General features: G+C 35.1%; 1 protein-coding gene across 9 annotated transcripts in view; it reads right to left on the minus strand.

Moving 5' to 3' along the window:
• Window positions 1–16,001, minus strand: part of TRPC1 (transient receptor potential cation channel subfamily C member 1) — a 65,511-nt gene that overhangs the window by 2,125 nt on the left and 47,385 nt on the right. For 6 of the 9 annotated variants that reach the window (XM_045503406.1, XM_045503404.1, XM_045503407.1 and 3 more), the window contains 5 exons: window positions 15,050–15,189; window positions 13,230–13,373; window positions 3,655–3,830; window positions 1,790–1,991; window positions 1,028–1,222 (listed from right to left, as the gene is read on the minus strand). In XM_045503406.1, coding sequence (XP_045359362.1) covers window positions 1,028–1,222; window positions 1,790–1,991; window positions 3,655–3,830; window positions 13,230–13,373; window positions 15,050–15,189 — 857 coding nt within the window. Of the gene's footprint in view, window positions 1–1,027; window positions 1,233–1,789; window positions 1,992–3,654; window positions 3,831–13,229; window positions 13,374–15,049; window positions 15,190–16,001 lie in introns of those variants that run through there. The other 3 variants (XM_045503403.1, XM_045503411.1, XM_045503409.1) reach the window with 2 other exon arrangements.

Here is a 16,001-nt window from a genome sequence, read left to right on the forward strand (position 1 = left end):
GGATTTAAAAATATTCTTAGGAATCCTCAATTTATAGGAAGGATTAGCAAACTACAACCCACAGGACAAGTACGTCCTGTTTCCTATTTTTTAATGGCCTGTGAGTGAAGAGTGGTTTTTTACAGATGAATATTTATAATTAATTTGATGATAGGGAATACTGATTTTGAGACCCAATTAAACAAAATGTTATTCCCCCCCAAAATGGAATTCCATTCTTTTCATTAGATCTGTATTACAAAAAATTATTAAATTATTACTCAATTAATGTTACATTTTAAATTTCACCAATAAAAATTTTGTGGAAATTTGTGCTCTTTCTTGTTATATTACTTATTTTTTTTTTTTAATTTTTTTTTTTTTCAACGTTTATTTATTTTTGGGACAGAGAGAGACAGAGCATGAACGGGGGAGGGGCAGAGAGAGAGGGAGACACAGAATCGGAAACAGGCTCCAGGCTCTGAGCCATCAGCCCAGAGCCCGATGCGGGGCTCGAACTCACGGACCACGAGATCGTGACCTGGCTGAAGTCGGACGCTTAACCGACTGCACCACCCAGGCCCCCAATATATTACTTATTATAGTCATAAAGTATTTTTGATTTTGTCTCAGTCTGCTAAGTCCAAAAGATTTACTCATAGGCCCTTTAAAGAAAAGTTTGCCAACCTCTGGTTTATAGCAACATGAACTGAATTATTCATGTAATGAATAACTTTCAAGAAAAACTAGAAAAATGAGATGGCTCCAGTAGTCAATATTTATCTATGCTGACAGAATTGGCATTCTAAATATTTCCCATGTTTTAAAACTTGAGACAAGATTTCATAGAAAAAAAAAAAATCATAGCTCTATCTCTCACATATTGAATCCTTACTTTATGTTAGATACTATGCCATGCATTAGGGATATATGAGTAAAAAAAAAATCAGACAGTCCCAGGCCTTAAGGAGCCTGCATATTTACACTCTAGGAAACATCAGTGATTAGGAATTGTTAAAATTTCCAAGTTGCAATTTTAATATCTTACCTTTAAACTGTTTTGCCGTTTAACCTTGCCTTTTGATGTATGAGAGCAAATCCACTTACTGAGGCTACTAATCATATAGCAAATAGTCTTTGGTGAAGGAATGATATTGAAAGGTGGGGGTAATGTACATTTGTCATCAAAGTAGCTAAGCCACAACTTTGCTCGAGCAAACTTCCATTCCTTGTCTTCATGATTCTGTAAGAGCCAAATGAAAAAGCAACACAGAATGTGAACACACACACACACACACACACGGGGGAGGGAAGGGCAAAGGAGAGAGAGATGGGGAGGGGGTGGGATATCATTTTACATGGTCCAAATGTTTGATGTCCAAATATTTACACAGCTTGTAGGTAAAAATTTGGTTCAAGAGTTGTAGTTAATATACATTACTTACATTTAAATATCTATATTTAGGGGCGCCTGAGTGGCTCAATTGGTTAAGCATCCAACTTCAGCTCAGGTCATGATCTCGCGATTCAGGAGTTCGAGCCCTGTGTCAGGCTCTGTGCTGACAACTCAGAGCTTGGAGCCTGCTTCAGATTCTGTGTCTCCCTCTCTCTCTGACCTTCCCTCACTTGTGCACTCTCTCTCTCTCTCTCTCAAAAATAAATAAAAACGTTAAAAAGGTTTTTTTTAATCTGTATTTAATTTTAAAATAATACTAATTCTTAATTCTTAAAATCTTTGGCTGCCTTATCTACTACATACATTTGGTATGATCTGAAAGAATATAAAGTTTTTACAAGAATGAATACTTACTGCTATCAACTGAAAGCTTTTATGAAGCATTGCCACCAGCAGCTTGGTAAGCACGATCACAACCACGACATTGTATGTCCCAACAATAACAGCTCCAACAAAGGACTGCAACTCTTCTCCATAACTAAATCTTGTGACAAAGATTGCCACATGTGCTAAGGAGAAAATATACCAGAACAAAGCAAAGCAAGTGCCAATGAACCTGTAAAGACAATTACATTTCTGTTTAAAAGAAAATTAAAGCACTTAATTAGCAAAAATGAAGAACTCATTCATATTAACATTCCATAAGTAAAACATTGATAATCCAAGAATACATTTTAAAATGAATGAGATTGAACCCAACAGTTTACATATGTCTTAAACAAAGAAATACACTTAAAAGGATAAATTATTTTGTTTAACCTCCTACTGCTTTTGTATTATCAACATAGCAGCCTCTAAGACCCTGTTTGTGCCTAATTAGATGTTGCCACTTCTCTGCTTAAAAACTTCAAATGGCTCTCAATCTCAATAGCCCAAAGTCCTTACAAAGATCACAGATCAACAACATTCTACATGATCCTCATTACCTTTTGGACCCCATCTCTTACAGCTTGCCCTCATTCACTACATTCCATCCACAGTGGCCTCCTGGTTTTTCCTTGAACAGCCAGCCACACTCCCATCCCAGGGCGTTTGCCTTTGCCATTCCTTGGATCGGCAAATGCTCTTCCTCCAACTATCTTCTTCATGGCTTGATCCTTCATCAACTTAGTATCTTTACCTGAATGTCATCTCTTGCGAGGCCTTCCCTAGTCTATTTAAAATTGCAACCTCTCACACATAGGGAGAAGCCTGGCCAAGCTTTGTCTCTTTGGTCCTTTTTATTGTGTAATATATATTTTATTTCTCTTTTTATTGACTATATCACCTCACTGTAATATAAACTCTATGAGGCAGTTTTGCTCACTGGTACTTCATTCACTCAGTACTTTGAACAGTGTCTGTTATATAGAAGGTGTTAAATAAATACTTATTATTCATTTAATCTTAAAAAAGATGACACCCAAGTATCTAAAGAATAGTTGGTACATAACAAACACAACAAATACCTAATTCCACACCCCTTCTCCATTATGTTACTTAAAAATGAGGGGAGGTATTTTGTCTGCCTCACAACTGGTTGTTTAAGTTCTTATGATACAGTAAATTAGAGAAAAAAATTGTTTATGAAGCTCTAATGATTCTCAATTCTATTGACCTCCTACTGAAGTGCTGAAAATATGAGAGATGGTTTTGCCTGTAACAATAATGGACAGTTGCTGACATTTAATATGTGAAAAGTATGGGGTGCCTGGGTGGCTCAGTTGGTTAAGCATCCAACTTCGGTTCAAGGTCATGATCTCACAATTCGGGATTTCGAGCCCTGAGTTGGGCTCTGTGCTGACAGCTCAGAGCCTGGAGCCTGCTGCAGATGCTTTGTTTCCCTCACTCTTTGCCCCTCCCCTGCTCATGCTCTGTCTCTCAAAAATAAATAAATGTTAAAAAAATTTTTAATAAAAATATATGTGAAGAGCAGAGACATCTTGCAATACGCAGGACTGACAGAAAACTGTCCTGCCCCAAATCCTAACAATGTACAAAATGCCAAGAACTCCTCTGTTAAGACAAGCAGCAGGGGAAACAATGTAATATCGTGGGCCTGTTAATTGCTTAAGATTCTATTTATGTAAAGAAAACTACAACATGATTAATGAAAAAGTAAGTATTTATTAAAAAGGAATGTCTTAAAGAAAATTTGAAGTTCTTTTTCTATAAGTACTAATTCATATATAATACAATAGAGAGAAATATATTTACTAAAAATTTAAAAAGACACTCACGAATGGAAGGTATCATTACTTTGCTGTTCACAGAAGATGCCCACACAGTCCTTCTGTTCTTTTGGGGTATAGCCTTTATCATACAGTTGTGTCAGTCCAATTGTGAAAGAAAACAAAACAAGAAGGAACATCCCAAGAAATTTTCCAAAATCTTGTAACATCTGTCCCATTGAAATCTGTGGAATATATTATATAGGTGTTCATTAAAATTATCAGGAAAACAAAATATTAAGTATTAAATGACCAGGCAATAAAAGTAAAACAAACATATGATTCCTTTTATTCCATCTGGTTAAGATAGTTCCATACTGTTAAAACATCAAAAGTCTCACTGACAAACAAAAAGCCATTCTAGGGGCACCTGTGTGGCTCAGTTGGTTAAGCTACCGACCCTTGATCTCAGCTCAGGTCTTGTTGTCAGGGGTGTGAGTTCAAGCCCACGCTGGGCTTTGTACTAGGTGTGAAGCCTACTTTAAAAAAAAAAAAACAAAAAACAAAAAACACAAAAAGGTTGCCTGGGTGGTGCAGTTGGTTAAGCATCTGACTTCAGCTCAGGTCATGATCTCGCAATTCATGGGTTCTAGCCCCATGTCCGGCTCTGTGCTGACAGCTCAGAACCTGGAGCCTGCTTCAGATTCTGTGTCTCCCTCTCTCTCTGCCCCTCGTCTGCTCACACTGTCTCTCTCTCTCTTTCTCAAAAATAAGTAAACATTAAAAAAAAAAAAAAAAAAAAAGCCATCCTAATCATGCCAGCACTGTTAGTGTTGGATGGCACATTTCTTGAATCTGGACAAGGTCTGCAGAGGACACTGCTGGGAAGAAGTAAGAGGCTGAGACATGGAGATTTAAGAAAAGGCCTAATTTGCAAGGAATAGAAGGAAAATTCCTTGCTCAAGCCTAAAGGGAAATAAACGTTTATGTTTTTTATGGCTTCTTAAAGTTTACAACTATAAAATCATATGACATAAAGTATTTAATTTGCTTTTTGTGACCAATTCTAAACCAATTCTCCAAAGATAGCATTTCCTCCTCTAGGACTGCCCTAATCTTTTTTTGCCAAGGTGGTCAATTTTCTTTCATTTTAGGTCAATTATAAGAAAATATGTATGCAAACCAGATGAATAGGTCTAATTAACATGGGTATCTTTTGTAATGCAGTCACATGTAGTGTGTCTGGGAGCTTTATTCAAGCCTAATTTCATTGTCCTCCAATACTCTTTCAAAATCTGGGTGATAGGTACTTTTCATAAATTCTTGGTATTTAAATTAGCATACAAATTTGGAGAATAATTTGACATTATCCTTCTGACCCAACAATTCTATCCCTTGGCATTTAGCCAATAGATAGGAAATATGCAAAATGCACGTATATACATGGGTTTTCACTGCAGCACTGTTAGAGGTCACAAAAAAATTAGAACATCTTAAATGTTGTTAAAAAGAATGAAGTACATCTATATGTGCTGGTGTAGAAAAATGTCTATAAAATATTAAGTCAAAAAAGCTGGGTATAGAACAGTATTATAACAGATCCCATTTCTATTTCTTTAAAGTATAAATCAGATATATATTTCGTATAGATAGGATTTAATACACACAGTACATTTCTGGAAGTTTACAAAAGAGACTGTTTAATAGTGCTTAAATATGGAAGGTAGGACTTGGGGTTGGAAGGCAGACTTTCTTCCTTTGAATTTTCTTTACTGTATGCCTTTTTTTTTTTTTTTTTGCATTTATTACTTATACAAAAAATAGGGTTTAAAAATAACCCTTCCTCAAAACTTACCAGATCAATTTTACACAGTTAATTAAATCCAGCTTCAAATAAAATGTCTAACTGCCTCAAACCTACCAAAATAAAATATGCCACTTACCACTGATACAAAATGGTAGTGACATTGAGCAAGTGGCCAAACCTCTCTAACCCACTAAAGTGAGCCAGCCAATTAAGTAAAAGAGGGGTGCTAAAATTTTTTAGGCACACCACAGCCTGGTGACGTGGGGCTCAAACCCACAAACGTGAGATCATGACCTGAGGTGAAGTCAGACACTTAATCCACTGAGCCACTCAGGCGCCCCTACTGGAGATTTATCCTTACGAGATAATTTAAAAGAGGCAAAGACCCTACATACAGAGCACTGTGTAGAACAGCAAAAACATGCCAAATATCTGATAGGGTGAAGGCTGGTATCGTTAGGGTTCATATCATGTGTTAAATTATAAAACTTGCTGAAAAAATGAAGCAATAATAATGACAACTTCTAGTCATTCTCCTTCCAAATCTTCCTCCAGAAAAAAACATAATTACCTGTCTAAAAATTCTATCTGATCAAGCCATTCACACTCAAAACCTCCTTTGCATGTATGATAATATTCAAATTCCTGGCACAGAGGCCTTCAGAGTCCAGCCTAGTCTATCTTTTTCAGCCTCATCTTCCCAACTGCCACCCACTGTGCAAATACGAAAGACATCCTGTCTTCTCTAAGCACACCATGCTTTTATGACTTCATGTTTCTGTACATGTAACTTTGTTCTTTGCGAGGAAAGCTTTTTATCCCTTCAAGGCCCAGATCAAATGTCACCTTTTCTAAGAAGCTGTCCAGATTCTCTCCAAGCACATCCTCAGTTATGCTCCAAAGTACTTTGTCCATAATCTCTAAAATCATATTTTTCACTTTATACCAATATTTAAGTTTGTCTCTTCTAGCAGGCTGTAAGAGCAGGCACCATATCAATAAGCTTCAAAGCCCAGCATATTAGTTAAAATGTTGAACACATAGCTACTTTTTATATGCCTTATTATATAACTCTCTACCATTTTCCAAGAGGTATCATGTATTTTTATTTATCCTGTAGGATCAGAAAGGCTAGTATTATCTCTCTTTTTCCAAGTGACAAACTGAAGCTCAAAGAGATTGTGACTTGCTCAGGGTAACAGAATAGATGGCAGAGGTAGAATTCAATTCTTGCTTCTAACTCCTTGCAAGAGCTTTTCTGAAACATCACTTTGTGATTTTTATCTTAGCTCTCCCGTTAAAAATTTGGGGCTGTGCCACTCTGGAAAACAGTGTGGACGTTCCTCAAAAAATTAAAAACAGAACTACCCTAAGACCCAGCAATTGCACTACTAGGAATTTATCCAAGGGATACAGGAGTGCTGATTCATAGGGGCACATGTACCCCAAAGTTTACAGCAGTGCTTTCAACAATAGCCAAATTATGGAAAGAGCCTAAATGTCCATCAATTGACAAATGGAAAAAGAAGATGTGGTTTATATATACAATGGAATACTACCTGGCAATGAGAAAGAATGAAATCATGCCATTTGCAGCAACACGGATGAAACTGGAGGGTATTATGCTAAGTGAAATAAGTCAGTCAGAGAAAGACAGGTTATCATATGTTTTCACTCATACGTGGATCTTGAGAAACTTAACAGAAAACCATGGGGGAAGGAAAGGGGGAAAATAGTTACAAATAGGGAGGGAGGGAGGCAAACCATAAGAGACTCTTAAATACAGAGAACAAACTGAGGGTTGATGGGAAGGTGGGGGAAAAGGGAAAGTGGATGATGGGCATTGATGAGGGCACTCGTTGGGAGGAGCACTAGGTGTTGTATGTAAGCCAATTTGACAATAAATTATATTTAAAAAATTGGGGGCTGTGTGCAATTAAGGATTTCATTCTCATGTAATGAGCTTATTGAATTAATACATGAATAAATATCCAAAAAAGATGTAACTATTAACATTTTACACCAAGTCTTTTTTTCTAACATTGTGTGAGCTGGGCCATAGTTTCCTGACCTATAAAAGGGATGGTCATATGCTACATCAAACTCACTCATCGACATGCTATTAAAACTTGGCCCGATTTTATGCCAATCTATTTAATCAGCATCTCTGAGGGCAGGACTGAGATATACAGATTTGATGTGCAACCCAAGTGATTCTGAGTCTCACCAACCTGGGAACTCCTAGACTAATGACCTCTAAGTTTCCCTCTAAGTGTAACATTTATGCTTCCAAAGAAAAATGTCCATCCCCAGTATACCCTAAAATGCAAGGCACTTTGAAACGAAATCACCCTTTACTCACTGCAAATGACAACAATATGCCATTTATGTGATACAGAACACTAAATTAAGTCTATTAATCATCCAGTAAAGCCAAATGATTCACTATGAATAAAGTATGCATTTATGTGTCAGATGCTACACTTATTTTCCAAGTTTCTTTGTATTATTTTTCAGATTTGCGACAGTTAACTCCACTAACTATAAAGGAAATGAAGAAACGGCTCTAATGATTTATGTAAAGTTCATCATGTGTCAGGAAACCTGCTATGAGATGCATCTTATATATACTGACCCATTTAATCCTCACAACAATGACACAGAACCTGAGACTCAGAGATGAGTAACAGTAACAGTAAGTTACAGAGCAAAATTTGAACCCAGTTGGTTGGTTCTGTCTTGTTCTTTCTGTCTAATGACCCAACTACAAGTGCTTAATTCATCTGAAACATGTGGATAAATCAGGAAGAATTTTTAAGATCTGTAAATTATTAAAGCCTGCCCAAAGAAGTATTGTACAATAAAAGTTAACGAGGGAATCATATTACTCTGTAGCAATGAAAACAGAGAGGCAAGTTAGCAGATTGGTGAAGATCTTTAGCTCTGGAGCCAAACCACTGGGTTAGAATCCCAGTTTGGCTACTTACCAGCTGTGTGACCTTGTGCAAGTTACTTAATATCTCTATGCCTCAGTTTCTTCCTCTGTAAAATGGAAATAAAAGAGTCTGACTCTTAGAACAACTGTGAGGATTAAATGAGGTAATAAATGTAAATAAAGATCTTAGAATAGTATCCATGGTAAGGGCCCATATGTTAACAGTTATTATTATAATTACCACTTTATTTTTAGATTCTATCTTTATGTCTTTTTTTGTTAAAACGTGTAACATTACTGATTTATGTCCAATCATGACTCTTACATTTGCTGAAGCATATTAGGTAGCATCCTTCTTTTATAAAAGCAGAAGAACTTTGAAGAGCAGGTTGGTCTGTGGATTCAGACAGACTCAGGTTCAGCTCTTGACTACTTCTTTCTAGTTCTGTGAACTACTTAACCTCTCTAAGCCTTAGATCCCCCATTTGTAAAATGGAAATAAAAATAACAAGGGTTGTGATGAGGATGAAATAAGGCGAAAACACTTAGCACAGTGCCTGGCCCACATGAAATGTTAAACAAATGTGGTGGTTGTTATTATTTTGAATAAGCAGCTCCAGTAACAGGTAGTAGATATAGCCCAACAGCTTTATTCTTCTCACACACCAATCAGCATTTGTCTTTACCCAAGACCATTTAATTTATCAAATAGTAAGTGACTACTATGGCAAGGCAGTAAGTAAAGTGCAGATGAAAAAATAAAGATACAGTTCCTATATCAAGGAATTTTTAATTTAGTAGAGACAACACTGTCTATAATTTAAGACAAGCTAAATTTTAATTGTCTTACAATTAAGACAAGCTTTAGGAAGTGCTCATTGGAGGTTCAAAGTACCAAGTTCACTGGATGGAGTTATTCATTAGCAGGGGAGCAAGAGCATAGGAATGGATTTTCCAGAGGCAGGAGCTCTAACACTGGCACATGTTCCTTCTCCCTGGAATGCCTAACCCACCTCCATTCTACTCATCTTTCAAGGCTTAATTCCAGTGTCATCTCTTCTGGTAAGTGCCTTAAACCGAAGTGAGTGCCCTTTCTATGAGCTGTGCCTATGACAGCAATTACCACTGTAAATGTCATGCTTGCTTGTCACCCTCAGTGTACTTGAGTTCTTTAAGGAGATATTGGAGCATATTAATTTTTTTTTCAGATTTACTTACTTACTTACTTACTTAAAGTAATCTCTATACCCAACACTGAACCCACAACCCCAAGATCAAAGAGTTGCATGCTCTTCTGACTGAGCCAGCTAGGTGCCCCAGAGCTTACTCATTTTAGTATTTTCAGTGTCTAGTACTTACCAGGCACTCAAAAACTGTTCACTGAATGAATAAAATTTTGACAAGTAGAGGAGTGGGTGGGACATTCTAAACAGGGTAATAACATAAACAATGTCATGGAATTGGGATAGCATGGGACATGTGTGAGATTACTGACTGGTCTTGGCCCAGATGGAGAAGTACTTCAGTAAGGGACAGAGATGAGTTTAGCGACAGATGGCTACAAAGTAAGTAGGGCCAGATGTAGAAAGCCACCTTCCAGAGTCTACCTATGACATAAGTTACGAATTTAATGAGCATAATCATAAAAATGTCAAGTACTAAAGTAGAGGATTCAACCACTGCTGAATATAGAACCATTTTATATATTCCACTATATGATATTCCTGTGACCTTGATTTGCCTAGGACAGTCCCAGTTTCCACTTGTTTTCCCAAGTTAGTAATAAATAGCATCCCTTTCATTCCCCAAAGTGTCTCCATTTGGATGATAAAATACGGTCACTCTAACCAAGGGAGTAATCTGTACCCCTACCACAGGTTATATAACCAGTTAAAATAAAAGTCTGTCAACTTCTGCAAATATTTGGAAGGAAAAAAAGTTAATGGAGATAATCACAGTAATCACATAAAAACATTATCTGACATAACAGGTTATATATGTAAAGGAATAAAGTTGTTCTTTTGCTAAAGTAATTAACTTATTGTCAATTTTTTTTTGCATTTTACTTCTAGTTTTACATTCATAACTGGATTACTCCCTTTCAATTGAGTTCCTTACTTATGATGAACAAAATGGAAGAAAAATGTATTCTAAATTTTCTACAAGAACTTTTTCTAGAATATTTTGGAAGAACTATGCAATACAAATCTGTCATGTTAGTAAGACTACACTGTAACACAAATGTCTTTATTTGAAAATATCTTTAAGTAAAAGCCTGAAAATATGAATCTATAGATTCCTATTCAATATCTATTTTTTGCTCTCTTCCTGACTAACCAGACCTTGATTTTTTGGGGGGCAATTGAAAGTACTCATCTCCTCAGACTTCCTTGTAGCTACAAATAACCATATGACCAAATTCTGGCCAATGAGTTATAAGTGGAAATATGTGGTAGGGCTCCAGGGAAAATGATTGCTCTCTTGATAAAAAGAGAAAGACAGTTGGCCCATATTTTCTGGCTTTTGCCCTCTGTCTTTCCCCTTCTCTCTGTAGGATACAGACTTGATATAATGACTTGGAACAGGGAGCTTGCAACCATGAGGAACAGTAACACTATAAAAATTGCAGACAACCTTCTGTCTGGGAAGATTTGCTTTGCAACACCAACTAATTCTACTTGTATTTCCAAATCCTTCAGTTCTGAGACTAGCCTATACCAGACAACAGTGGTCTGGGGTGAGGGTAAGGGGAGTTTTAAATGCAAAAAGGTGTCAAGAAACTTTTTGGGGTGATGCACATGCTAACTTGATTATGGTAGTGATTAAACAAATTTATACTTTTGAAAAACTCATCAAACTATATATTTAAGATGGGTTTATTTTACTGTATGCAAAGCATATCTTGCTAAAGATTATTTATTCTATTTATTTTTTTAAATATTTCTTTCTTTCTTTTGAGAGAGAGAGGGAATGAGCAGGGGAGGGGGACAGAGACGGAAAGGGAGAGAGAGGGAGGGGGGGAAGGAGTTGGGGGAGAGAGAGAGAGAGAGAGAGAGAGAGAGAGAGAGAGAGAGAGAATCCCAAGCAGGCTCCATGCTGTCAGTGCAGAGCCCGAGGTGGGGCTTGATCTCACAAGCCTTCAGATCATGACCTGAGCTGCAATCAAGAGTCAGATGTTTAACTGACTGAGCCACCAGGTGCCCCAATAAAGATAATGTTAAAAAATCATTTGCTTAACTAAATCATAATGTTTAAGCATATATTATGAGTAACCAGCAGACCTTTTTAAAAAATAGAACACAATAAATATTTGTTGGCTTCACCTAAATCATCTGTCAGTTCTATGGCCATTGCGACAATCTAAATTGTCCTGCTGGAGAAGAAAAACACAACAGCTGAAATGACAAAAACCTACTTATTCAGTATTTGTATACACATCTATATAGTTCTTTGGGGAAGAGATTAAGTCAGAAGACCTGACTCAATAGTTCTAAGAAAAATAGATAATTCACTAAGAAACAATAGCATACTTTTTCCTTTGTAACTCTTTGTAGAAATATATTAAAAAAAATACAGAAACTTGGTGATACATATAAAAAAAAGAAAGAAACTTAGTGATATCATCAGCTTTTAGCTAAGAAAAAAACAAAAAAAACAACAAAACAACACGCATGTAAAAATACTGTTGACTATTGACTAAAACAGTCATAGAAGATATTAGTGGCAAAATTAAATCAAAATAACAGTCTAAATCAGTGTTTCACATACTATTTTTTGGAGAAAAACAGAGACCTGAACATATCTAATGAAAAATGAGTATCACATTAAATGAGTTTATGTCATGATAGTTTGAACAAGGTTAAACAAGTTTCTTTATCTCTTTCTTACAAGCTTTAATGTGATAATGTGCACTGTGCATTAATCAGGACTTGGTTAAGGAACTCACACTCCAGGAAATACTGTTGCACGATGATAGCACAAGCCAAATCAAACCAAGTTTTTCCTACATATTTTATTTTCATATCTCTATTTGGAGAACATAATTACGCCTTTTCTTTAAAAATATCTCCTTTAAAAATGTTTTTAAAATCTACATTCCTAACAAATTTCGACTCATCAAGAAAAACTGAATATTGCTCAGATTCTCAGACTCATAACTCACAATATATGTAGAGCTACTCACCTACCAGAGTTGATCCCCTTTCTCTAAAAACAATCACTATTACAATCTGTGGTAAATTCAAACAATTATGAGTCCTTTCTTTAATGTAAAGGGACTTAGCATTTAGTCCTGGACCCTCATGCATAATAACCATTCTACTCTGAACAAATCACCATCTCAAAAGCTCAATTTCTTGAGCTATAAAGTAGTTTAAGGCATAAAGCTGGACTACATGAACTCTATGAAATTTGTTAGCCTAAAAATGTCATTTTCCAACTTATTACATTTAATATTTGTTAAACAAAGTGAAAGAGTATTTTAGAAATATAGCTTACATATTTTCAAAATCATCATTAAGTATGAATTCTTTGTGCACAACACCTCCCTCATATATACTATTTAAAACTTTAAATGTGAGATTCATTTTGTCAAAACACAAGATTTTCATGTTCCTCTACTGTCTTAAGTATAACTACGTTTTAAACACATCTATGTCTATGAACTGAGGGGAGAGGGACAATGGGCCACAGCTTAATAAAGTCTGAATACCTGAAAGCACAGGATTATCATTCAGTCAAAAGCGAAGTAGATGAACATGCAGTGTCCTCTCAATTGTTAATTATTTTCAAAAGCAAAGTTTAACTTTAACATCAGAGAGAACAATGTTGTAGTGGATCAATAGAAAAATATAGTAATAATGACATCTAACAAATATTCTTTAAGAAATATTAATTATTTACCTGTAATGGACCCAATATGGAGCTTGTTGTATACATAAAAAAGAGACGAAGATAACTTAGAACATTTGCAAATGCAAAAAGCCCTTCTGCCACCAGAGTAGGATGGAATGCATCCCAGTCCTTCCGATCAGCAAAATCATGAAACTAAAGTTAGGAACAAAAGGCAAAGATAGATAGCTCTCTCAACTTAGGAAAATAAAAACCAGTATTCTGACTATTGAAAGAAAACTATTTATGTCTATTTTAGGAGATCTCCTGCTAGGTTTTATGAGGTTCTCTTCTTTTAATACAAATAGCATTGTTTTAACTAAATAAAAGATCTCTACATACATGAGGCAATATCACTCTATATAATAAGAGGTTTTCTCGGAAATTCTTGGGTTTTAAAAAATTAAACATTTTTTAAAAAATGTTATTAAACTTTTTATGAATGAAATGTTTACTGGTTTTCCTTAAATTTTACTACACAAACTTTAAGCATTAAGTAAAATTTAAGTATGTTTGCTCTCAGTTAATTAGCTATCTTATTAAATTAACCCTTAAATTAGCCCTTTAACTCAGGTTTCTAGTATGAACCCTAGAAGTTCTTCTCTCTTCCAAATACCAAGGGAGAGAGAGTGCATTATTATACCCAGACATAGAGAGACCACATGTTCCAACTGTCTGGAATAGTCCCAAATTATATACCAGTTTTCCTGGCATAATCATTAATGCCCCCTTATACTCTCAAAGTGTCCTGGTTTGGATAAAAAGTTATATGAGCACTCCACTTCTAGAACTAAAGAGATCAAAGACACCAATGACCCTCAACCTCTTTATTGAGCCATTTATCTATGTATGATCATTTTTTAATTTTCTTAGTAATTTCACAAATCTGGTCATTGAAAATACCTAACAAACATGTTCCATACTACTGATCATTTAAAAGTATGCAGTTTTCTTTTAACAAAGTAAAATGATGTGTAAGTGAATCAGTGTTCTTTTTCTATAGTCCATAAATTAGTCCAAAAACAAGAAAATATTATTATCTCTTAGTTCCTTGACTGTGACACCCTAGAAGAATTCTAAACTTAGGGCTTAAACAAAGATAATTAAAATCTATTATCTTTTCTGGGCTTGGAGTAGCTTACATCTTGGTAAAATTATAAGATGCATATAAAACTAAATTTTTGTCAAATTCTGAATTTAAAAAGAGGCATCAAAAAATAATCACATTTACATCACTCTTTAATAATCATGATCTGGAATGTGTACAACACTATAATGAATTCTTAAAGATAAAACTTTTTTCTGGGAGGTATAAAGAGGACTAACACTAATCAATTTAAGTATCTTTGTGTTCTCACTTTAAGTAGATACACGTTAATGAGGTAAATGAACCTAACTCAGATATAAGGAATCGGCATTTGGTAGAAAGAAAATGCCTAGACAGACCTGGATTTAAATCCAGTCTTGGTTTCTTACTGTGTGGTCTTGGATAAGTTACTTAATATCTCTGAGCTTCCTTTTCCTTACTTGCAAAATGGGGATAAGGACATCTGTCTCATAGAGTCCCTGTGAGGATAAAATAAGATAAAGTATAGAAAGTAGCAACCATGGAGCCTGGCATATAATAGGTAACCAACATTTAAAAGTTATTAACATCCTTTAAACTACTGGAAGGGAGGAAACAACACACACTATTCCCTTACACTGGGATAGTGAAATTAAAATGAAAACACATCAGGTACAGATTTGGGCCAACCTTAACTTTGAGTTATATAGCTACGTTTCCTACACAAACTTCATTTATGTCTCCAATTAACATAGCTAATAGTCACCTTGTTGTGAGCAACCACTTTGAGGGCAAAAGTTGCCAAATAAAGTGAATTCATGACAAAACTGAGTTGATTACGGGATTCTTCTAAAAAGTCTTCCAACCCTTCATACCAGAGTCTTTTAATGTCTGACCAAATCATCCCTAAAAAAAGGAAGAAAAAAAATCAGATAATGTTCTTAATTCAATAATAAACTAAAAAATAATTAAAACTCAAAATATTAAATAAACAGCAACTTACATCAAACTATAGTCTCATCCGGAAGAAAAAATAAGAACTTTTTAGTGAAAAGTTCTCAAAATTTGAAAGAAAAAAACCTTAAGTTTTATATGACAATATCTTTCCCAGAGAGAGATTTTAATAAATGATGCTTGTGAGACAAGCATAAGAAAAATAAGGAAACACACACACACACACAAACACACCACAAAAGCTTAGTTCCTGACTCTTTTCTCTATTATGCTCACTCCTACAGTGACTTTATCCAGTCTAGTCTAATGGCTTTAAATACTATCTGTGGGCAGACTTTCAAATTTATACCTCTAAATTTGACCTGTATGTATATAATAAATAATATCTCTAAACCCCTCTTCAAAACTCAACAATGTTCTTGACTGCTCTGCATCACCAACTGAATGTTTTAACATATCCAAGATGTGTATTATTTTTACTTTATCTACCTAATTTTAAACATTAATGCATAATGGATTGAACACCACTAAAAGTAAAAGTTCTGACTGAAATCAAGTTACTTGAAATTAACTAACTTCCAAAAAAAATTAAAGTTCCAAAACATGCAGATTAATTTTATAGCTGGAGAACTAAAAGTTAAAATGATACTTTAATTTTTCTCAACTTATTTATTAAATCAATGAAGAACATACTGATAAATCAATGCTTTATACCATAGAAGACTAAATTTTAACATCCTTTTACTCTATAGCAAATAGCGAAA

Source organism: Leopardus geoffroyi, chromosome C2, assembly GCF_018350155.1.
Source record: "Leopardus geoffroyi isolate Oge1 chromosome C2, O.geoffroyi_Oge1_pat1.0, whole genome shotgun sequence".
NCBI classification, from domain to species: Eukaryota; Metazoa; Chordata; class Mammalia; order Carnivora; family Felidae; genus Leopardus; species Leopardus geoffroyi.